Source organism: Nylanderia fulva, unplaced genomic scaffold, assembly GCF_048542155.1.
Source record: "Nylanderia fulva isolate GAGA-0341 unplaced genomic scaffold, ASM4854215v1 Scaffold14, whole genome shotgun sequence".
In the NCBI taxonomy this organism is placed as follows: domain Eukaryota; kingdom Metazoa; phylum Arthropoda; class Insecta; order Hymenoptera; family Formicidae; genus Nylanderia; species Nylanderia fulva.
This window is the reverse complement of record NW_028189622.1, coordinates 1,096,021-1,120,735: the sequence shown is the minus strand read 5'-3', so window position 1 is coordinate 1,120,735 and position 24,715 is coordinate 1,096,021. Positions and strand designations below refer to the sequence as shown.

General features: G+C 35.0%; 2 protein-coding genes across 5 annotated transcripts in view; one reads left to right on the top strand and one right to left on the bottom strand.

Annotated features, from left to right (window-relative positions):
- Nucleotides 1-24,715, bottom strand: part of LOC114929117 (uncharacterized) — a 161,155-nt gene that overhangs the window by 16,614 nt on the left and 119,826 nt on the right. For all 4 annotated transcript variants that reach the window (XM_085480095.1, XM_085480094.1, XM_085480097.1 and 1 more), the window contains 7 exons: nt 8,778-8,914; nt 6,808-7,096; nt 5,931-6,196; nt 4,094-4,246; nt 3,065-3,259; nt 1,832-2,217; nt 1,115-1,351 (listed from right to left, as the gene is read on the bottom strand). In XM_085480095.1, coding sequence (XP_085336221.1) covers nt 1,115-1,351; nt 1,832-2,217; nt 3,065-3,259; nt 4,094-4,246; nt 5,931-6,196; nt 6,808-7,096; nt 8,778-8,914 — 1,663 coding nt within the window. The remainder of the gene's footprint in view (nt 1-1,114; nt 1,352-1,831; nt 2,218-3,064; nt 3,260-4,093; nt 4,247-5,930; nt 6,197-6,807; nt 7,097-8,777; nt 8,915-24,715) is intronic.
- Nucleotides 20,899-23,936, top strand: LOC114929116 (uncharacterized). The gene is made up of 8 exons (XM_029300528.2): nt 20,899-21,319; nt 21,439-21,565; nt 21,621-21,765; nt 21,867-22,142; nt 22,230-22,395; nt 22,559-23,227; nt 23,495-23,656; nt 23,744-23,936. The coding sequence occupies exons 1-8, from the start codon at nt 21,178-21,180 to the stop codon at nt 23,797-23,799; spliced, it is 1,743 nt and encodes a 580-aa protein (XP_029156361.2). The 5' UTR covers nt 20,899-21,177; the 3' UTR covers nt 23,800-23,936.

Below are 24,715 nucleotides of genomic sequence, written 5' to 3'. Positions count from 1 at the left end.
CAAGTAGATTTATTAAAATTATTTTTATATTCACGGAGAACAAGTCGAGAGATAAACGTAACATTTTTGGAGAAGGAGAAAGGGTACGTATATAAAATTAAGCAAATGGGATGTGGAGGTTGCTGCGCGTCTCGGCATTCCTCTAAATTCCGCTATCTTCCCTTCGCAAGGGAGCAAAAAAGGAGGAATCCTTCCACTCTCATGAATAACCTATATTGTAGGTAGTGGTAGAGAGAGCGTAGAGCGCGGCGAACGAATGAAACGCGCTGCTGCGACAGATATTGCGCCCCGTATTGCTATAAAACGTTCTCGCATATTCCGCTTGTAACGCTCCGGCGGTTCGATGCAGTGTTGTAAGCAAATCGGATGAAACGCGGGATTACAATAAACGTAAGTTACGTGTATGTGTAAACTACTTTTTAAGCGTTTTAATCAAATTCGTCATCAATGCGACTTCCGATCGAGATATATTCTCTCGAGATTTTTCGATAGTCCATTAATACTTTTTTTTACGATTTGAGATAAAGAGTGAGAATTTATAGATATTTTTTAAACTTTTGGATATTCCTCGATTTGCATAGCCAGTTTCATTCGTGTATACGGAGGTATTTTTCAATTTTTTTTATTTCTCTTTCCCTGATGTGGATGAATATTTTTTGCGAAGAATATATGTTCGAAATTATTCCCGTAATAACGCAAAAAGCGAAAAAAAGAAAAGATTATAATCCTTTAGAGAGAAATCAATCCTTCGGAATATAGATACGATTAAGATATTAATAGAACTTATTAATCCAATTGCAATATTGTTTACTAGTTGGAATCCAATTAATGTTAAGGAACAAGTTACAAAAGTTATATAACTTTCAAACGGATATCAGAAGTTACAGGCAGTCTAATGAATTTAATTAAAACATGGGCTATAAAAGCGATACTTTAGCTCAAACTTTAATTTAACTCTTTATTTAATAAGATTTTTATATGTGAGAGTGTTTAGATAAATTTTCTTTTATTAATTTCAGTATCTCGCGCGTTCAATCTTTTCAACCGATAAAATATATCGGATGTAAGATATTTTAATTTCAAAAATTCAAATTTTCATTAAAAAAATACTTGCCTAAGCGCCGTCGACTCAATCATGCGCATCTCGATAGTCAGACTGCTGCCGGAGGAGACGAAGCTTTCCCCCAAAGAGCACGGACGACTCGTGTTCTGCAAAATAGCGTGATCGCAAGTTTTCGGTACTTTATCCTTGCAGTATCTCGCCAACAACGTGGTATTGCTCGCAGGACGCGCAAGAACGGTTTGAATCGGGTCACCCATCCTCTCGGCGTAACGCTGACGTTCTTTCTCACTGAAACAGACACAGTTGACTCTCTTTCGCAAGAAATACATTTTTCAAATAATTTTATAAATTATTTATTTATTTATAGATTATTTGTTAATTTTTCTAGACGCCGTTAATCGTCTTTCTTCATTTAAATAAATTTATTAGATAAATTTTATTTAAATTATTTCTATTGAATAAATTACAATTATAATTATAAACGCCATTCATTTTCTTTCTTCATTTAAATAAATTTATTCAATAGAAATAATTTAAATAAAAATCATCTAATAAATTTATTAATTAATAAATCATTTATTTATAGATTGCTTGTTATTTTTTCTAGACGCCATTCATTTTCTTTCTTCATTTAAATAAATTTATTCAATAGAAATAATTTAAATAAAATTTATTGAAAGATGAAAGATCGAAAGTTAAATTTGAAACTGATCAGGCAAGCTAGAATGACAAGAATGACTAAGAACGACAGAAAGCGAAATAATATACCAGACGACGTCGTTGCACTCCGACAACGGCATCATCTCGCCGTCCCAGACCATTAACGTCGTGGAGCAATCCTCGTCCGTGGTTGACAGACTTGCGCCCACGTGGAACTTGAGGATGGATAACCAGACGCGAAATTGCGGCTGCGGCGGTCTCGCGGCCGGTCGCCTCCAGGTACCGGGTCGCTGCTCCGGGAACTTGGGCAACGGACGTGGAGGCGTCGGGCTCGGCAGGGTGGGACCGGCGCCTCGAAGATGGTACAGGCACGTGCTGTTTCTCGGCAGTGAATGACGGGGCGACGCCAGGACGCCGCCGCCGGTGCCTCTCAACCAGAACTCGCAACGTTTGTTCTTGGCGTAGGTCGGCGATTCGGCGTCCACGAACGTGACCTGGAAGCCGACGCGCGTTCACAGAGGGTTTGCTTGCGTGCAGCCGGGTTTGCTTTCGCGTCGTCCTCTTCGAAAGGGGAGGTGGGTGGATTGCCCGAGCGAGATCGCGTGTTTGCGGAATTATCTGATACGAATGTATTCGCTGCGGTGTGTCGTTAGGAAATTTTACGGGATAATGCGAGCGTCGGTGATATCGTTGTTTCTCCTCCGCAATACGGAAGCTCGTTGAATTTTATGCGCAATCAACGAGGTGAAACGAATTCCCGAATTCTCGATTTTGCAGTGAAGAAAAGGAGACGAATTTATATCCCAATTCGTAAAATAATTAGACTATTCGCGGGATGTATAATCATTTTTATTACCGTTTTCTTTTTCATTTTCTTTTTATTACCGTCGTTTGTTCCATTGATAAACAGAGAGAATTTTCTTTTAGAATTCACCCTGAAAATCATTTTCAAAAGAATTTTATAAGAGTTTCTTCGATTAATATTTATCGTAATAAGATATGAAATATATGTTCGATTAATTTTACTATGTACATATTAATATTTTTTATTATGCTAAATATTAATCAAAGAAGCTTTTATGAAATTCTACCATGCTTATCTCACGATTACCATGATTTTCAGGGTAAATTCTGAGGGAAAATGTTTGTCTCAAGGAGATTATATAACTGAAACACAAGATACGATTCATTTTCCAAAGTATTCTCCCTCGTAAAGTGTTGTCTACGTGTGTCTACATATCTAAAGTATTTAATTTTATGAGCGATTAAGAAGGAATGGATAGCTTAGACGTTAATTAAGGTGGTCATTATGCAGTTTATGGCGAGAGCTCGCTCACGTACTTGCACTTCTAATTGAAATCCATGTAGGGAATGGGGCGGCGTCGGATGTAAGAAGGTGCCATAAGGGGAGGTAGTAAACTCCACGAGGATCTCCGGACCGCTGCTGATGGCCTCCGGTACGGGTTCTCCGCCGCCACAAAATTTTAGGATCACGGGCTCCCTGGTGGTGTATCCGTCATATACTGTTACATAATCCTGTAAAGGGAAATTTATATATCTATCTCGCGCGGAAGAGATAAGTGTAATTCGAGAACAAAGCGATCAAATTCCTATATCTATACATACCCAAGAACCATCTCGTCGATCTAATTTTATCATCTTAATATCTAATTCATTCAATTAATATATAATGAGAAAGTATCCTAATTAAATACAGCGTAAATCAAATTTATTGAATTCCTTATAAATCATTTATTTGAAATTAATTATGTTGATTTGATGTGAAAAAATAATTATTTGGCAGCATGGAAATAAATATTTATTAATTTAATATTTTTTTTCACTGTAATTATTAATTAGTACTACTTGTATATTACTAAATCTTTACATTATTTAAATAATTCTCAAGAAATCCTTCTATTCATTGATTAAGATATTAATATTAATGATAAATAAAATATTAAAATTAGAAAAGTTTATAATATATTGAAAGACGTAGCTCTGAAATATATTTAACAGATTTTCTATGAAGAAAGAAAATCAGAAAGCCATACAGATTTATCGTCCCGAATAAATCACCGCAAGAGAGTGATTGAATTTGTGCGGCTGCATTTAACTCGCAATCGGTTCCCTACGTATATATCGATACCAGAAATATCAATCGTGGTTTTTTTTTCGACCGGAGCGCTAAAGAGAGAAGACGAAACTTGGAAATTTTTCCGCTGACAGAAGATCGCTATGCAAAAGCATTCGCGACTACTTGGCAGACCAGTCACGTGTTGTGTCTCCCGCGACGCATCTTCTCTCTTTTCTCCATCTCTGTCTCGAATTTATATCAGCTAATCCAATTTTCGCGGTGGCTTTACGTACCTGAACGACGTCGCAATCTTGCCAGAGACGTAGCTCCCGAGGCGGCGGCTCTGCTTGAGTAGCTGGTCGCGCTCTTACGGCTACCAATTGGCCTCGGGGCTGTTTTACGTGTATTAAAGCGTGTTTGCCCGGCGGTACTTCGTGTTTTCTCACCTACGTCATACATAAATGCAAGTGAGTCTATCCTACTCAAACTGAACTTTTCTCGCATAAAGTTTCATTATTTTCATACTTGGATACATTATGCAGCAGAGACTGTAATTACATTTTCTTAGTGACTAAAAATACAAACGTATGTTTACATCGAATGGTATCATATGGTTATATATGCTAATTATGCTAATTAAAAATGAATTTTTATCTTAAGAATTGAATAGACTCGACGGATTTTTCTGTTTAGATGTAAATTTGCATCAGATGTGAATATCTCTTTCATAATTTAAATAAATTATTTAAAAAATTGTAGATTTATTTAACATAAAATAAATTTGAAGTTTGCCTTTTACTCATCGCGATTGAGTTAACAGAATAAATACGCGTCGAATCGATCTTTATTTAGATATCGGAGACTTTACGGATGTTGAGCGTAAGTGCGCGATCAGAATGGGTTGTATCGGACTTTTCGAAATAAGATAAACTTTTAGTAGAGAAATATACCGACAGAGATTGCGAGCTTCGAAGTCGTAATCGAAGTCTATCTAGCGCAAGTCCCACGAGTGTCCGCCTGTCTATAGTACACGAAGAGGATAAATGACCGCCTCCGATTGTTGAAACGGAAGGCCGTAAATTCCGCCGAAACCTTTCACGTATTTCGTCTATCCGAGTGACTGAGCATCGAGGAGGTTGATTAGTTTCGCGGCATCGATTCGCGATGACAAATGCCAACATTATTACAACCGCCATTGGCTACTGAGCTTCATCAGAAATAATAGCTTTCGTGCAGAACGAAATTGAGTATTTATACTGGAGAAAAAGACGAAAAGTTAAATAGAGATCGAGAAAATAATAGAAAAAAGTAATGAAAAGAGTTTAAACATTTCGTCTCGTTATTTTTCTCTATTTTTCTTTTCAAATAAAATTTTTGTCGTAACAAAATCAGATAATACCTTGCCAATTCCTTTCAAAAATATTGCCGATATGTTTGCTCACGTACTATAGAATTTCGTGTTTGGCTGTCGTCCAATTTTGAATTTTCTACTGGCAAGTAAAAAATTGTACCGACCAGAAAGTCGCTCGCGTTGATTTACGTGATGAGAAGACTCGCACCTAGCGAGATGCTAAGGAAAAATAATGGCCACCGGAAGAGAATCCGTCCGAAAATTTGTTAACCGCATGCGAGGGAAAGTGAGTCATATTTTTACGACTTCCGTTGCTGCAGGTGCGTGTCTGCTTGAAACAGAAATATGAATCCGCGTCAAGATTCCGGAGAGAGGATCCCTGTCTGACTATGTCGATCGTATATCACTGCCGCGCGTCTGCTCGACAACGAGCGAATTAATTCGAGCGATGATACATTATCCTAATGATACGCCTGATGTTTCCTTAATGAGCAACCTAAGATGGAAAACGCAAAAGATGAAAACTCTTATAAACCCATTTTTCTTGCACATTAATCAATAATGCTAAATATTCTTCCGCATATTATTTTTTATTCCAATTATGCGTTCTTATAGATATTCCGTAAAATCCGAATGACAAATTTATCGCATTACTTAAAGTATATGATTATATCTTTTTTTTTATACAAGCCATTATGAAAAAAAGAATAACATAAAATAAAATAGAATAAAAACACATATAGATATAGGCACGTTGGGCCAATTTAGGCGAGTCTTACCGCGTAATAGCAGGTGAGATTGCGTGGATAGAGACCGGGAAAGTTGGGCGATTGCAATCTGCACTTCTTCCGGTCGCAGTCGGTGAATATACGGGAGCAATAAGTCCCGGATATTAGGTCCCCTAAGAACTGCTCCGAGCTCGGCTTCGTAGGCATCGGTGGCACGTGTTGCTCGACCATTTGCACCGGCATCGCCATCGACGTGTTCGCGTACGCGACGGACGTGCGCTCGGTCGACGCCGGCATCCCGGCGACCTGCGTTATTCCTGACCACGTGACATTGGAATTTTAATCATCGACGGCGAAAATATCGGGAAATTCTTTGTCCGCACAATTTCAATGGCCGTTCGATAACGATAGCCCGCCGTGCAATTTTGCAAATGGGACTGCTTCAAACTCGGAACAATTCCTTTGGCAGATATTCGCCCGAGAGAAGTGTATTCGAGTGTTTTATTAAACGAGGTGACAACACAGTTATACATATATATTTAGATGAATTTTTAACTTATATTGAAACTATCACAAATACAATAGATATTCAAGCTTGAAATATATTTACGTATCTTATATACTCTCTTATATGTGTCTTGATATAAAATCGTACAAACAATTGCACTTTTTATTATAAATAATAAGGAGATAGTTTTATGATAGTAACAGTAATGATATAATTATAAAGTTTTAATAAGTTACGAAAGTAAAAATTTCGTTAGATTTTTCCTCGAATAGTCTTACCACGGAAAATGTTTAAATTTGTTCCGAACTGATTTCAACCGAAATGAGTACACGAAATAAAGGCCATAGAACGTGGGACAAATGTCGAAGCCAAACTTCGAGAAACGTGCTCGAAATCTGTAAACGGGAGCTGATCACCTACCGACGAAGGGATTTCCGTAACGCACCACCGCGTCGGACTTTCTGATCATCTTGTACGCCATCCTAAAGTCGAAGTTGAATCCCGTCTGATCTTTGCTGAGCCTGAGCAGCTTGAGGATGATCGAGACACTGGGTGTTTCGCTATAATAGATCGCGGGTCCCCAGGACGTGCCGCACCAAAGTCCGCCGACGTCAGGACGTTGTGCCTCCGAGATCTGCAAAGATCCATCGGGACATCCCTCCGCGGTGAACGACACGAATTTGCCTAGAGTAAAACTGTCGAAGGTCAGCTGCAAGCGAAAAAAATTCTTCCATTTAAAAATAATAGACTAGAAGAGATTTGAATTTATATTCAAAGAAGAGAATATTTTATCATATTTTTATTTATTAGAAGACAAGTCTCTAGGAATAGCATACACATTTTTATACCCATCTTGTCTATATTAGATTTCTACTTTTCTATATTTTTGACAAATTTTTTCAGATATCTTTTTCAAAATTTTATTTAATGACAGCGACAGTGTCGCGATTGGATGAGTGACTTTGCTGCGAAAGTTTCCTCTTTACATTGCCGATCAAATAAATTCGCATCGGCAGCCTCATCGATCATTGATCGAGCCGTCAGAAATGGATAGTTTGCACGATTTTTCACACGAAAGAGCAGTCACGCACGTACTCCCGCGTCGTGCGATTAAAATATCGACAATCCCGCTTTTTTGGCGATGATAGAAAGCGCGGTTTTGCAGCACGCAGTCATGCGAGTGCTATGATTGACGTGATAAACACCGATCAAGAAATATTTACATATATGCAATAGAATGCTCCTGCTTGAGAATATTTGAGAATCTTTCGCAACCAATGACTGGTATCAGAGTTATTTAATAACGTCAATTTTCTTCAGGGCCGGTTTTCAATAATAGTTTAAACTTCGATCTAAGTCCTTAATCTCGTGATCTCAAGTCTTTTCCTTTTTTAAAGAAACTCCAGAGGAAATAGAGCAAGTCTCGCAAATTCATGTTAACTTGAATGTCAGATAATTTTACACGCTATATTCTGTTACATTTGTTTTTTTACATCCTTTTAGCGCAGTTCTTCCTCTTTTGAGAGAGAAATAAGGACAATAAACATTTCTACGTATAAACCACTGGCACGGGATTCTCGTGACCTGCGCTATGCAGATATGAGAAAGCCGGCAAATATTACCGTGTAAATAATTCGGCGGCTGAAGGCGGAAAAGAGTTTTTGTGTGTGCTCTCGAGAAAGTTTTCGCGCTCTCGGAAACTCGACGCGCGGTCAGTTTTACGCAATCGTCGGAAAATTCGCGATGTTTATTAAAAATTCCGCTTTTAATTTTTCCACAGAGAAAAGTCAAGTGGAACAAAAATCATTCCATTCGTTGCGTGCAAAATGGACGCGCAAATATATTTTTTAATATGGCGGAATATGGCGGACGTTTCTTTGCGTATATGTTTCGACTGCGTAATTTATTCGAGATTCTCTTGAAGAAAGCGCGTTTCGCTTCGAAGGATATTAATAGTTAGTTCTCTTCACGCAAAGAAAATAATTATTCTTAGGACTCGGCTTCGGGCTTCCTTAATTTACGATTCGTTAAAAACTTATTCGGAATTTAATTTGCTACATAAATCCAACGTCGTTTTGTCTTCCTTCTTCTTCACTATTTTCTGGTTTCTTTCTTAAACTTCGTTACTTCGTTAATGCATACTTTAATTAAAGTCAGATTGAGTGAAAAAGTAATTTATTGCAAATTTCCGAGACGCGTTTATTTTTTTCGTGAAGAAATTATATATATAGGTATAGTTCGTAAATTATAGTATATTTATAGTCCATTTGAAGTTCTGAAAGAGACATCGTCTCGCACTTTTCACCATTAAATAATGATACGAATATAGAATCGCTGCAATATTAATATACAAATGACAATTGAAAACGAAAAATAGTTTGAAGACTTACCTGCACGATATCACCAAAATCGTCACCTGGCGCATTAAAGGTGAGCTTGCAAATGTAAGGCACCTTATCTTCCTTCGGTCGATGCAGTTCCAGATCATACGTCTTCCCCACGTCGCCATAATACGTTTTATTGCAAGCTGCAACATAAATATTAAGATATTTTTTTTCATATTTCACGTTCTCTTTTATTCTTACGTATTTATATATGTCGATACTTATTTTTACTCTCTTTTCTATTTATTCCTCAGATTATTTTTATCGAGTTTGTGAAGTGTTTATAATATCAAAGTATTCACCTTTATTGGAAATTTGCTCGACACATTCAATCACTATTATAATTGTATGCGCGTACATGTACACGTTACATGATATGTGACATCTATTTTTAACATAAAACTCGACCAAAGTATAATTTATTATATTTTCCGATCTATATACGCGTACATATGTAACTATATGTCATACACTGAAAAAAATTTATTAAATTCGAATAAATGTTTATTCAATATTGTCTTATAAATCATTTATTTGAAACTAATAATATTGGTTTGACGTGAAAAAATATTTGATATAATAAAATTCTTTTCAAATAAATAAATATTTATTTGTTTCAAATAAATTTATTAGGCAATATTGAAATAAATATTTATTAATTCAATAATTTTTTTTAGCGTGTAAATGTAAGAAATACTTTCTCTCTCTCTCTCTCTCTCTCTGATATAGAGCCCGTATATTAGTTATAATTATTTCGATAATTTTTAGAGTCCTTGTACCTTTGACCCTACATCTCGAGTGTCTTTTCTCTTGTTCAATAACAAAAGGAATACATTGTTCTACAATGGATTCCACCTTATCTTCTTGAAACCGATTTCTTACTACGGCCAACAACGTCGTCATGGCCGTCCGTAAATTTTCTTTTACGAATAGCATTTTTCAAACCCGGAAGTGCACTTCCTAGAGCCGTGAAAAATCGTATCTGTGGCTAAAAATTTATGGGAAAAGAAGATGGTTCACGAGCATGCCTTTCTGTAATATTTTCATCATATTTTTTCTCCATAAAAATGCTGCAAAAAAATTTTAATTTTATTCTTCCAAGGATATAATTATATAATATTGTATAATTATATATCCTTATATATTTTTTTAATATCGATTCAGTAAAAACTTATGTTTTAATGGGATAAGATGTAAGCAATTATTGGAATTGCATTAACCAACTCGAATCGCTCTTTCATCTTGATTTTATACGTCACAATTCTGGTTATAAGTCATTAGCCGTCATGAGAGCTCCATTTTAGCTTTCTACAGAATTAGTATTCTTGCGAACGGCCAGTGGAATTAACTTGATTACAGAGTTTTCAATGTAATCGTTAGATTAGAGACGACAGGTTAAAATAAAACGCCCGTTCATTGTAATAATGTCCAAACATTTCCGTGGAACGTACTTTTATTTCAAATCAACGACATGAAACTAACGGTAAGAAAAACGTACATAAAAACGTTTAATTTATACGTAGAAGTCTTCCTTATTTCCGTTTGCGAATTCGCGAAATATCTTCCGCGAATGCGAATTATTCGAGATAACGTCTGTACACATAAACTGTCGAAAGAAAAACGAAAACTTTAGACAAAGCCGCGACATAATCCATAAGTATGGCATTCCCGTTCCCTCATCAACCACGAGTCGATTCCATCAAAGAGATTACGAGGGGGCGAACCCTCGCGCATCGTAGAGCATGCCGAAATAAGGAATTGATGGAAGATGGTAATGAATTATCGATGAGTCGCGTCGTTTGTTTCGTGCCAGGCATTCTGGTTCGATGTTTCGGATGAGAAACGAAGGAACGAGAGAAGCGACGACCGCGGTGCAACGCTTCCTTCTTCATTCATGTTTAATGGCATTTGCGGTGGGTCTGGAAAAACGGCGCTCAATCAAAGTTTCGTGAATATGAGCGAGAGGCCGACGAAAGGCACAACGTACGATCAACGAAGCACATGATGCTTTCGGCTGAATATTTATTTATTCAAGATTCTATGTCCAATGAATAGACAAATAATCTGTGAAATATGTCCAAGTGCACATTCACAATTCAGCGAAATGCTATTTCAGTCAATTTCACGAAGATATTTATAGCGTGTATGAAAAGCTTTTACCATTCGGAAGCAATACATTATAATTTCATATAATTTTATATGCGTGTGTTTTGAGATAAAAACACTTCAATATATAAAGAATCAAAATAATATATATATATATATATATATATCTTCTTAATAGAGATATTAATTAAATTTAATTTTTGACATATATATTTAATTTTTGATATATATATATATAATACAAAAATCTCTTATAATTACAATCTAACAATTAATCTAACTTTAAAATTACTAAAGAAAAGTTCACGAAATTAACGTTCTAAAGTAATTCCCAATTTTTTAAATTACCAATGTATTTCTCAGTTTTATAAAATTTATAAATTTATATCTTCTTTTTCTTTATCTTGTAAAAACATTATTCCAAATAATGGTTGGCATGACTGACATGTACAAAATAATAACGAGAAACTGCGCATCATTCGAGCAAATTTTTTTAGTTTAACGATGAAATTATTTCGAGTAATTAAACTATAGTAAAATAAGAATTCTTTACGAAAATTTGCTTTAGCGATATACTTCCTTTAATTTTTATCGTTTTCTCGGGTAATTTGATGACATTTCTCAATGTTACCGTTCACTTTGGGAACTACTGCTCTGAACCTCAACTCGTTCACGATTTTCATCGATTAGACGACTCGGGAATGCACTCGTCGATCGAGTTGGTTTGGCTTCCCCGCGCACGTCCTAGATGGAATTACCCGTAGTTTCGGTTGATTACACACTGGACTATTGTGAGGCTTCAAGGGCTCATAATGGATGTATAGGGGTGGAAATCAAGGGTTCGCCGGATAGACGAGGGCGTCGTAGAATCAAAATGGTTGTCACATACATACACACATACACACAATATACCCGCACATACACAAACAATACGTACCATTTCCAGGCACAGGGTCATTTCTAATCGGAACACTGACTTGTGTTGATCTAATGAGTATTTCAAAGTCATGCGTTTGCCTCGGAACAATCCCTTTAACAATCGATTTTGATATGGGAGCAATGGTAATTATGTACTATATAGGAAAATTGTAGTATAATGTAATTCCTCCGAAGTTTCGAAAAACTTTGTTTGACGAAAATTTCTTCTTATCTTATATCGAACCTTGCAGGAAATATACTTTTGAAATTTTTATTTTTATTATGGAAAATTTTTAGAGATTAAGTACATCTAAATAAAAATTAATCGTTCCATCACAAATACTTTTCACTCTTTTATATATTATTAATTTAACAAATTTCATTCATTCAATGTATATATTTTTGTATACGCATATTTTGCGTAAAATACATTTTTCAATTTTGTTGATATTTTTCGAAGCTCATTTAACAAAGATCGGGAATTTCAGTTTACCGAGTTTTGAACGATTACGAAATTTATGTGTTTGTCTGACTAATGGTCGACATAAACCATTTGTTCCGTCAGCCACGTCTGGCCATGGGCTGCATTCTACTACTGTGGCATCAAGGAGCCTCTCTAGCGGAAACGTCTGACGAATGACTAGCTTCTGTCATTGCCGCGGTACATTCCGTCGAGCATCTCGCTTCGAAGCGAAGACAGATATTCTGGAAACACTGTGACTAATAACTCTATTCTTAATGAAAATTAACGCTTTACGTTGCGTTATGTCAAACGCGATTGCTTCCATCGCATGTGATCACGAATATTTCATTCTTTTTGCAGTTTACAAAATAATTATACTGCAAGAATTATATACAAATATATTATTATCTATAAACTATATTAATTTGTTAATAACAAATCACGATTTATAAAGAAAGAAAAATTGCGAAAAAAGGATTGTGCGAATGAAATATATTCCAGAGACAAGAACGACGACTTAACTGTTTCATATTTTGCCTCGCGCTGTTCATGTTCACGCAAACAGTTAACCGAGAGTAGTTCCAAAGCTAAACGTGTCCTTTGTACTGCGCAATCGAATTCGAGTTGGCAAGTAGGGAGTGCCATGCACAATTGGCGTCGAGCCAAACGCGTTTAACAATGCCTGAAAATCTGGATTCGTGAATGAATGCGTCTCCTTCCGTCAGCTACGATCCCCGTGAATTTTCCGATTGTTCCGCATCAGGTCGAGTATTGAAGAACATTAATATATATTATATATAAAACTACAACGACATCGTTGAATTTTTTATTAAAAAAATATATCTATTATCAACTTTAAATTTCCAAAATTGTTGTTGCACACCAAATCTTGATCTACGATCTTAAATATATTCTGAAAGAAAAAAAAAAGAACGAAATGATTTTATCTCGGAAAATATTTTCCACGATATACGTTCCCGAGATCGCGTCATTACGAAATTTTTGCACGAGTAACGAACAATAAAAAGAGATGCGACCTCTCGACGCGTCTCGTCTCGTCGACGAGATACGGATTTTTCGCAGCCGGCAAAAAATAGAGGCGCGCGCGTTACATACGCGAAATTCTATGACGCGTAGCTGTTGTCGGGCGACGAATTCGCACGCCGCTCCACTTGGCACCATTCGTGTAAAAGTATGAAAGTGTACAATCCCGAATAACAAGAAGAGGAGACGCGTGAGAGCGTGTTAACGCGCGCGGAACGAAATTGCAAACGAGAAAAATTAAATATGACTTGGCTAGCGCAATACTCGAAAGTATTCTGATAATTATAATATTATCTAACGTGCGTTAACGTATATAGAAAATAGCAACTTAAAAATCCCAAATAATTAAAGAAAAAGAAATAATAAATGAAATTGATGTAATAAAATCAAATCAGTTCCTTTCAGGATGATACAAATGACCGTGACATCCATATAAGACTTATATACTCCATTTCACGTGAGAATGTCCTCGTCCTGCGCATCTGGTGGTAAAGTGGAGATAAAATAAGAGTCACGTAACGCAAGCACTCGATGTAGCAAACATGTCGATACTATTCAGAGAGACAGATCATTTACAGTGTATACGGTACAAATACATATACGGAAAAATAAATTAAATTAGAAACAATCAAGTCATATATGTTCACAGATTAAATTAAAAGTAAATTAAGTTAAAAATAATGACAGAATAAAATGCATTTTGTTGAATCGCCCCGCGGGTGGAATTCAATTCCAATTACGTTTGTCAATGGATAATTGGATTACACGAGCCAGTGAGCAATCGCGAAGATTGATTTCTATGCGCATTTCTCCTCTCTCCTTTCCACTTACTACGCTTCTCATTCTGCTCCATATGTATTCAGCGAATAAATAATTGATTTCAGATAAGCAGTGAGTGCGTTTCGTTGTCGAGATGCAACGACATCGAGGTTGAGTAACAAGTGCGCTGACACTTCCAGATTCAGTTAACGTCTTCGTCAGTTAAGACGCGCGTCCGCGGATAATGCGTTGCATAAGATTGAAATTCGCTTTGAACCACAGTTAACGCCATTATTTATCGGAAGCTTATTTCTAGCGGAGAAAAAGAGAGAGAAAGGTTCCTAACTTTGTTGAGAGAGCGAAAGGACATTGAAGTTGGATTAACTCGGAAAAAGACATATTCAGGACACGAGTGCATTCGTCTTGCTGATGCATCCAATTGCACTAAGCGCAAGATTAACGTCTACGAGCGACTGCGGCACTGTGATAAAAATTATCGTCCCTATTTCAGAAAAAGCGATTACTTTTTTTTTATACCCCGCACCTTCTCAAAAAAAGTAATATTATGCGTTATATTTATGACTTATTTTAAAATCGTAATAGTTAAATTCGCAGTTTAATTAGTGTGAATAAATATAACGCGAGATACAAATGACACGAAAAAGTAGAATTTTATACGACGTATGTTCTCATCAAGTTTGCAACAATGCTCGTAGCAGTTGTATAGCTTAATTACACAAGAGAATAATGATGCTGGGCAGCTGAGCTGCAATGATAAGCATTATTCACTGGGCGAAGCCACAGAGTACGTTCATCACGGTCCACAAAGAAGTAACTAGATTATTCTAGACAATAAATTCCGCATTTCCAGTTTATTTCGTTTAAACGTTCATATTTTTCTCTGAATTCTTCAAAGCGTCACTTACATTAGTGTTAATTTCTTTTAATTATTTCAAGATATTTATTATATATACTCGCAGTAATTTTATTATAACAGTAATCATAATAGCATATCTATACAATCTTTTAGCATAATCATAGTAATATTTATATTTAATAGAGTTACAATCAATGTGTTTTTCAATTCTATCTTACGAGATATTAATTTGATCGCGATGCATTATTACGCAACATTTGCACGACAAAACGAATTATCATCACTTTGTGTAGTAAACGCGCTTAACAGGTGGTGGTCTTTTTAACGTATGGGGCAACAGGATAATGTTCTTATCCCAAGGATTATCTCCGGAAATGAGTTTCGGGTGAAGATTATGCCGCTTCCTGAATCCCTGGCGTATGATAAATTCGACGAAATAACAGGCTTGCGGCGCGTTTCTTGCGAAACTTTGCACTCCTTTCCTCAGATCTACCTTTTCTCGCGAGCTACTTCAGAAAGCAGAGAAAAGGGAATAAACTCATCTCTCTCAAGCGTAGAAAATCGATTATATAAGCCGAATTATTCGAACAAAACTGACAAATATATTAAATGAAATCGTTATTAAAAAAATCAGAGGATGAATAATGTAATTTCATTTTGTTTTTTTTTTCTTTTGCGTATATAGTTAAACTATTGTGCAAATTGTTTCAGTCGTCTCGTTAAGATTTATTGATACGAAAAAATATAATATCGTAAAAACTCGCGGGCAATTTATATTAATATAAATTTTATATTGATATAAAAAAAACATACGCGTTATTGATACGGATGGAGGAAAATTATATTATATTTTTTAAAAATCGCTGATATCTCGCCTGATTCTACCTGATTCTATCATATTCCCATCACTCGAGACCTGCTCAGAGAGAACTTTGATCGAACGCCCTATGCAAATTGCCCTACTTTCTCTTGCTTGTTCATTTAGCTTCACGCCGTTTGCGTCAGCAACGTTGTTATTATTTTTTTTTAAACTTCGCAAAGTCGACGTGATATGACGTTGCAAAAGATTGATGATCGAGTAAAGGAAGATAGAGAGAGAGAGGGGGAGGCGGAGAAAGGGTGATCTAGATCACAAAATGTGATCTAAAGACATCGAAATTTATAAATTTAATTCTAGTCCAAGATTATTTTCTGCAAAACTTTATTTTCCCTCGAAAGTGCAGCGGTTCGCGCGACTTAAAAATTAACAGAGCGAAAGAAAGCTTTCAGTCGCGGTCGTTCGTTCTTTAGCTTTATAGAGTTTTATATCGCAGAGACGTATTGATTTTACTTACCGGCAGCATAAAAAAAATAGATAATGAAGAGAGCGTTGAACGAAATAAAAAAAAAGCTAACGAGGAAAAGAGGAAATTAACTACGAATCTTCGCAGTTCACTTCCTATCTTGTATTCGATAAAAATTACCCTTTTAAAGTCCTTTTTTATTACCGTATAGATTGCAAAGCTGCTTTTGATATATACGCGTATTCTGACAATGAATCTCTTTTTTTAAATTAATTATTTTATAAGACCAGAAAGGCATTAAATGCGATATGTCAATTATCGAGATTAAATTAAAAGTTTGAATTATTTCATGCGCGGTATTTTATTAAAATAAAATGCGGTATTAAAGAGACATTTAATATTCCTTTTTTTTACAAGTATTCATTTCATAAAATGGATTATTTCATTATTTGCGATAATTGTTTTTAAAGCTCATTGAATCGGTGAAGAACACGCCGTAACATCTCAACAACATTTGTTACGTAATCGCTTATTTATTTTACCAGCTGACCTGATTACGGACGAGCTTCTTCTCGACAAAACAAATTTACAGATGCTGACAGCTATTTTTGCGGAATAACAAAATTCTCCCTTGATTTTCAGCGAGGCATAAAAGAGAGGCGCCGCTAAAGATTAATCAGCGGTTTCCATAAGACCTACTTTCCCGTTTCCGCTGTACAAAGTTCCACGGTCCTTCTACCTCGTTCCCTCTATTGAAAACTTTCATCCATTTATAAAATCTACCGTTGTTCACGTGTGTGTGTGTGTGTGTGTGTGCTCGCTTGAAGAGTCTCCCTACGACGACAGAAATTACTCGTTACTCGACGAGCCAGCGAGTTGCATCAGTTTCTGGAAAGGGTAAACTGCTTCGCGGAAGATACACGCGCGACTATATATTTCTCCATATATGCGATGAGAAAAATCGATCCCGTAGAGATGCAGGCGTTCGCGTTCGGGAGGATTCGCGACACGGTATTTATCTTACCTTTCCCAGCAATGCCAATAAACATTCATCTACGTTCTGGCGATCAATTATTGACGCAGCTGTGAAAGGATCCTATTCGGCGTCGGGTTTGCTCTGCGTATCTCCCCTTCCATTTTTGTGCGTTTTTTTCCCTTTTCATTCTAGAGCCACACCGCACTTCGCTCTCGTTTCAATTTCGAAACGGGAGCATTGCCGTCCATGAAAGATTCATAATCCCGATATTTTGTTATCGTACATGTCTGCCCGCGCCGCGAATAAATCTCTCGCACGCTTCCATCGGAATTTCGCTTAAGAAAACCGATTCGCAGGATAGATCGTGCGAATGCGTCAGAGCAGGTTGTTTGCAGGAAATCTAAAGCCTTTAGAAATCGAAGTATTCCCATGGGAATACAGCCACGCGTATACATCCACACGTACGTATGGTTGCTTTTAGTTACAGTCAATATAATCCATGAGTGATCGATAAAAAAGGCCTCCCCTTATTCATATTTTCTATAAATATGTGGCGAATATTATTTCGAAGAAGCAAAAAAAAAAAAAGAAAAATTCCTACAATATTTTACAAATATTATGTTTAAATAATTAAAAAAAAATATTTCTGAATTGTATTAGGTTCTTTCTCCCTCTTAGATTTTTTGTTATTTCTTTTAGCATCCGTAAAGTAATCCCTGCGGGGTTGATATAACAATAATAGAGGAAACGAGAAAAATATCGCTTGACGAGAGAAAGAGAGAGAGACACTCAATGATAACCCATTTTACGAAGCATTGATAACCTCGGGTATTCATGGGCGTGGTATAGACAGTCCGTTCTTTATGGTTGCTGCTCACGCTTCCCAGGTACGATTTCCATTAGTCTCAAAGCGGACTAGAAACTACCGACGAAATGATCGCGCCATAAATTATGCCGCGAGCTTTAACGGCTTCTGATGCATCTACATAAAAAAGCCGTGTTAGTTTCTATCTTTCCGATGCTTTTATGATGACATTTTTCTCACGTAATTAAATTTTATTTTTCAATTTTTAACATTCAAAAAAAGGTAAGAATCTTCTCTCGACCGTACTGGCAAATATTATTTATCCAATCACAACGTTTCGACCCTTCTTTGAGTCCTTATCAAGTGATTTGTAAAAATAAAAATAAAATTATAATTTATAATTATAAAGGTCAATTATATATTTAAATAAAATTTATATTTAAACACAATTTATATTTAAATAAAATTTTAATTAATAGAGTCTTGACGTGTTGTCAAACCGACACTATGTTCGTTCTTGACATCTTAAAATTATAATTTTATTTTTATTTTTACAAATCACTTGATATAAGGATTCAAAAAAGGGTCGAAACGTTGTGATTGAATAAATAATATTTGCCAGTACGGTCGAGAGAAGATTCTTACCTTTTTTTAAATTCTGTCTGGCGATTCTCAAATATCTACGTTCTTATTATTTTAACATTCAGTTAGAAAAAAAATGGCACAATCATTAAGTCACTCAATACTTTCTTCGATCGGCGATATATTATATTAAACGGATCCAAAAAATATGAGATAGCAAGATACCAAAATTACATCTTGGATATAAATAAAAATGTAATAACGCATTTCGCTGAATTTTTAATTCCTCGTTTAATGGATCCAAAAAAGTATGAGATACCAAGATACCAAAATTAATTTTTCACAGTATTATAAAAAGCCATTATTACATCTTGGATATAAATAAAAAGAATTTAATAACGCATTTCCCTGAATCTCTAAAGAGTCGACGTTCTGTTTTTGCGAGTCTCGTCGAAAGCTCCTCCTGTTATTCGTATCGCTGTCCTCTCGGTGCTGCATTTACAAATCTTTCACGATGAAGTGCGCCACTCCGTGAGAGTGCACCCCGTGTCCGGGGGTAAAAGCAGCGGAACAGGCCGACTAGGAACACTAGGGAAGAAACAGAGTCCGCTCTCATTCGCAGCCATTCCCTCTTACGGGGAGAGAGTGATGCAGGATCCGGCGAGAGAGATGGAGGTCAGTTTGACCCAAATGCGGACTGGGTTGGCCGACAGCCAACACGTCGTGTTCTCCAAACGTCCCTCCAAAACGTCGACGAGCGCACACAAGCGCGACAGATATCCGGACTAGATATTCCTTACCGATATTTTTCCGCCGGTACACATATATCGCCGAATATACGCGTTCGATATCAATTTTCGAAGCCGATAAGTTGATCCCGCTGTCACTCGTTTTCATTAACTTGCAAACCGCCCTGGTCCACCCTCTGTGTATCTCCGTGATTGACAAAGGGATATGCGGTCGGATCAATGTTCAGCGGTCGTGACAAATTAAACGATTATTTTGCCATCGTGGCAATGGAACGTTGTAATGAATCCATACTACGAGACAAAAAGATTTTCAAGTATCGATTGGCTCTCAAACGTGCATGAATCTTTAGCTTGAAATGCATGTAAACCGTGAAACTTCTCTCGGTGTATTTTTTTTTTTTTTTTAAATAAAAATAAAAATAAATTTTATGATCGCAAATTAATAATTTTGAGAAATTAGATATATATCTGTAATATTTAACATGGAGTTTTAAAAATGAAAAATATCACTACATATACCATAAATATATATGTATACCATAAATATATATTATATATGTATATATAGGTGAATTTTTTATTTACTATCAGCGTATAAAAAACTTTCGTTGAATTTCCGATTACTAACTGTCTATCTAAATAACCGAATATTTTTGTTTAACTTTTTTTCTATATATGAGTGATTGGTTTACCAATCATCGTTCGTTAAAAGCTTCGATTACAATCGCTTCAACTGTAAATAAACGTGGAAAAAAGATGAAGTATCATTTTCAAGTGACACGCGTGTCACTTTCGTTATTTCACTGACCTGTTTTTTTTTTTTATACATGCAGGATATTTTGTGTAATAACACAGTGGCTTCTAGGACACTCTATATTTCTATTTTTAGATTCTCGATTTTATATTGCTTAGCACCTAAAAATATTATTTTCACAATAATATTACATTCTTATCTTTCATACAGCTAAGAAGTGGGTTATTTCGTTTTTTTTTTTAAGAGAACAATATGGACATAACGATAAATATAAAATGTCACACGCGTGCGAAATTCGTCGGGATTTATGATTAATTCGGTCATATATTTTTCGTTCCCTTCGCTATCTTTGCTCAGCACCGTCGTTGCCCTCTTTCGTGACCAAAGTTACATTCGTGCCAAAGCACATCGCCAAGATATATGGGGTGGCGCGGGAATGAGCCGTTCTACCTAACGAATCCTTAATCTCAAATTACGACCGTTCGGCAAACGATCGAACTTTCGCATAGTAAACTAAACGCGCGGCCGGACATCTCACAAAAGTATCGAAATTTTTACGGCGCAAAGATGGGATGAGATATAAGAGTGTAAGGTGGAATCTCTGCGCGCACATTTCCATTTTTCTTTCACACCGAGTAGATATATTTATAGCATACGTTTCGCGAAGAGTGTCGCAAATGGAGGCCAACCACGAATAACTAAAGAACAAACTTTCGGTACATTTGCTTCTCGAGCTTATTGTAAAATAATGCTTGTAGGTTTTAATTTTAAAAAAATTATAAAATATCTCGTAAGCGTGAAATGACAATTTTTTGCCTTTTTTAAAATCACATATAAAGCCAATTTCATCAAAGTTAACTTTAATCTCCAGGTAAACTATATCTCTGTCTTCTTTTAAGAACATATCTGAAAAGAGATAGTAGTATAAAGATATAGTATATAAGTATATATAGTTTAAGGTAACCGACGTGAAATTGACCCTTATTGGAATTTATTATTCTGTTGCTATGATACCTATTGCTGTCGCGACTTGGCTGAAAGTTTCAACTTCAGGTCATTCGAAGTGGCAAACTTCGCTTTAAGAATAATCATGTCGTGTAAAGGTGATCATTTTCGACGAGAAGCAAAAATGAATACAGATAATCAAATAAATTACGATGATCCCCAATTTGTCAAAGTACTAAAAACCTGTTTGAAAATGGAAATTAAGGAAGCCAAGGAAAAGCTGGATGGTAAGTAAAAATTCTCATATAATGCAACACAACATGGAAGAAATAAACTTTTCGTAAAGTCATTTTTTTTTCTGTGTTTTAATGTCTTTAAAACAATGGTGTCGATGGCTTTTCCATAGCTATTATGAAGGATATAAAACAAAAAAAAGAAGTGACACGCACTGAACTCAATAAAAGAAGACAGCTGAAAGCCAGGATAGCGATGCTGGAGAAGATTAACATAACATTGAATGAGTCTTTAACAAGGTATGTTAAATAACTATCGTCATTACACATATTGAAACTTTGTCGTTTTATACAGATTAAACGAAAACGTTGCCGAAATCTCGGAGATTATTGAACTGACGAAAGTAAATATGGATGATCAATCCAAACTGAATCAAATAAGAACGCAAGAGTATGAAGATCTTGTTGCCGAGTACGAGGAAGCATGGCATACTTACCGGGTTAGTATAGCGAGTATCGATAATCATTCAAAATTTAAAAATTGTTTAAATAATAATTAAAAGACATTGATTGATCCTTTTTCTCGTTTTCTCTCTCATAGAATATGTACGAGGAATTTCCGTTGGCAAAAACCAGAAATACTCTCAAGATCAATTTGGAGAGACTCAAAATAGAATACATGATTATGGAATATAAAATAAAAGAAATAATCAAGATTACTAAGCAGAGAGAACATATTAACTGGATCCGCACACGTTCTAAGATAATTGAATTCGCTGCCGCGATGGTGGAACGGGCGAATTTGGATGAAAAGTTAACGAGCTTGAAAGCAGATGTGGACCGATGTGAAAAAGAATTACAATCGGTAGAAATAGAGGTATATGGTATACATTTTTAAATTAATTTATATAAACACACACTCCTTTCTCTTATATCCGTGATATTTAATTCATTAATTTTATAGCTGCAAGTATATCGTAATAAAGAAGAAGATCAGAGAAAATTGAGAAAACAAAAAGTACTTGACATGGGACCGCCGAAGATTAATCATGTACCATATCGAGAAATGTACTCTTCAAATCAGATACATCCGAAAATGCGGCATCAGTGGGCTCACGAAGTTCTCGATGGTGGAAACTAATTTTATATTTTATATAACTATTATATTTTATATTTTATATATTTTATATACTAATTTTATATTTTATACTTTCCATATAAAACAAAGATATTACTTCATCAATATACATATATTATAATAAGGATTCTTATATATATTATATCTATTTTCAGATAATATATCCGTTAATACCTTGATCTTAGAAGAATTATGTATAAACGAGAATACTGTAACGTTGCCTGAAATAATAGATGTAGAAACGATTCACGACAATGATTCGAAACGTACTGCAGTCCAAGTGGAAGAATCTAATACAAAAAATACTATCGTTACTGAAAAAATTGAGACAAACGTCATTTCAGTACCACTAAATGCAGAGGCAAGAGTTGAAAAAATGGATAATGACGTATATATGGTAATCGACGACGATACAAATATAAAAGATATCAATCAGGAAGAGGAAATACAGATATTACAAGAATCTATTAAAGTACGACCGAGTAACTATATAAAAAAGAACCCAGTCAAGCATAGCGCTCCCACGAATGCACAAGATGAAATTCAAGCAAAAAGAATTCGATTTCAAATAGAGAATAGTAATGACAGCAGCAGTAAAATAATTACTCCTCAGCCCATGGATATTGTGAAAGAAGTGAATTCAAAATCATCAATGTCTGTTCCAAAGATTGTAAACGTAGAAACGGTGAATTACAATATTGTACCGATATCGACATCTGTTCATCGTCCAAGAAGTCCAAGTATCATCTCGAATAATATGTTTTCTTCGATGCATTCTCTCGAATGCTGCGACAGCATAAGTTCCTTCGAATTCATGTCAAAAGGTTGTCATACTCGTTACTCATTTTTCATTGCACTTTTATATTACAAAATTATACATATATATTTATCTTATTTTGCAATACTTTATATTATTTATGTGCTTATATATATATAAAAATATATTATATAAAAAAAAATATATATATATATAAAATGATCTCTTTTTTATATTTACAGTTTTAGAGTTTAATCACATATAAATTTTATATACATTTAATTGCACACATTAAATTGTGCGCACAGAACTAATTTTGTAATAAACTTCGTAGGTGCTTTATCACACGAGGGATCGTTGTGTAATTATAAATTATCTCCGACTTCTGACATATCAGCCATATCAAACATATATGCCAACAAGGATATACAGATTTCTCCTCCAAAATGCACTGTGCAACAAAATAATAAAAATCAGTCCAACGACAATACATCACGTATTAAATTTTTTTTATTTAAAATATTTGACATATAATTAATTATAAGATTTTTAAATTCTAATTCATGATTTTATTCTTTTTCAGCATTCACATTTAATAACTTAAAAAAGATGAAAGATAAAAACTTTACTTTATTTTGAAGGAAAAAAGAAAAAAGAGAAAATTATTAATTATTCAATATCATTTTGAATATGTAATTCAATATCATTTCACATATTTGTTAAAAAAATTATATATATATATTTTTTTTCTACATTAATTAATTTTTACACGTTAGTCAACCAAAATGTTAATTTTATTATTCTACTTCTAATTGTGAAAATAAGAAAAGTTTTCAGAATTTTCGTTTATTAATTTTATGAAACAGATGAAAGATTACTTTATTTTATTTTGTAGAAAAAAAAAACAGAAAGAGATTATTCTACAGTTCAGTTTTATGTAATCCAATATAATTTCATATTATGTGTTGAAAAATTTCATATATATATATATTCTACGTTAATTAAGTTTTTTACATTATCCCTTAATCAACAAACTATTAATTTTACAATTGTAATTTTAATTATAAAAACAGAAATATGTATAATAAAATAATATAAAATCTAAAATATTTATTTAAATTTTTGTATTAGCTGAATATTGCACTTGCTTGATATTACTTGAAAAAAATAGTATTATTATTATGCAAGTGAAGAGTGAACAATTTCTATGTGTTCGCAAAGTTAACAACATTTATGTAATCTCAAGGTAATTTTAGTTTCTTAGAAGAGGTTAAATGGCTAAATATTCATCCTGTGTACAGGGGGTAGATATCAACTGCGACAACTTTGCGGCGTATATTAAATAAATGCTTGCTCACTGAGTCGTGATTATGTACTTTCCGAGAGTTTCGGACTCTCTTATATGCATGTACCGAGTCCTAGCAAATTCGGCTCTCGCAATTTTGCTAGAGAGCATCGAGCAAGATACCGTCGTTTATTTCCGTTAAGAGCAACAAGACAGGAGAAAAAATAAAAGAGAAAAAGGAAGAGATTTCTCTTACATTCTCTTTCCCTT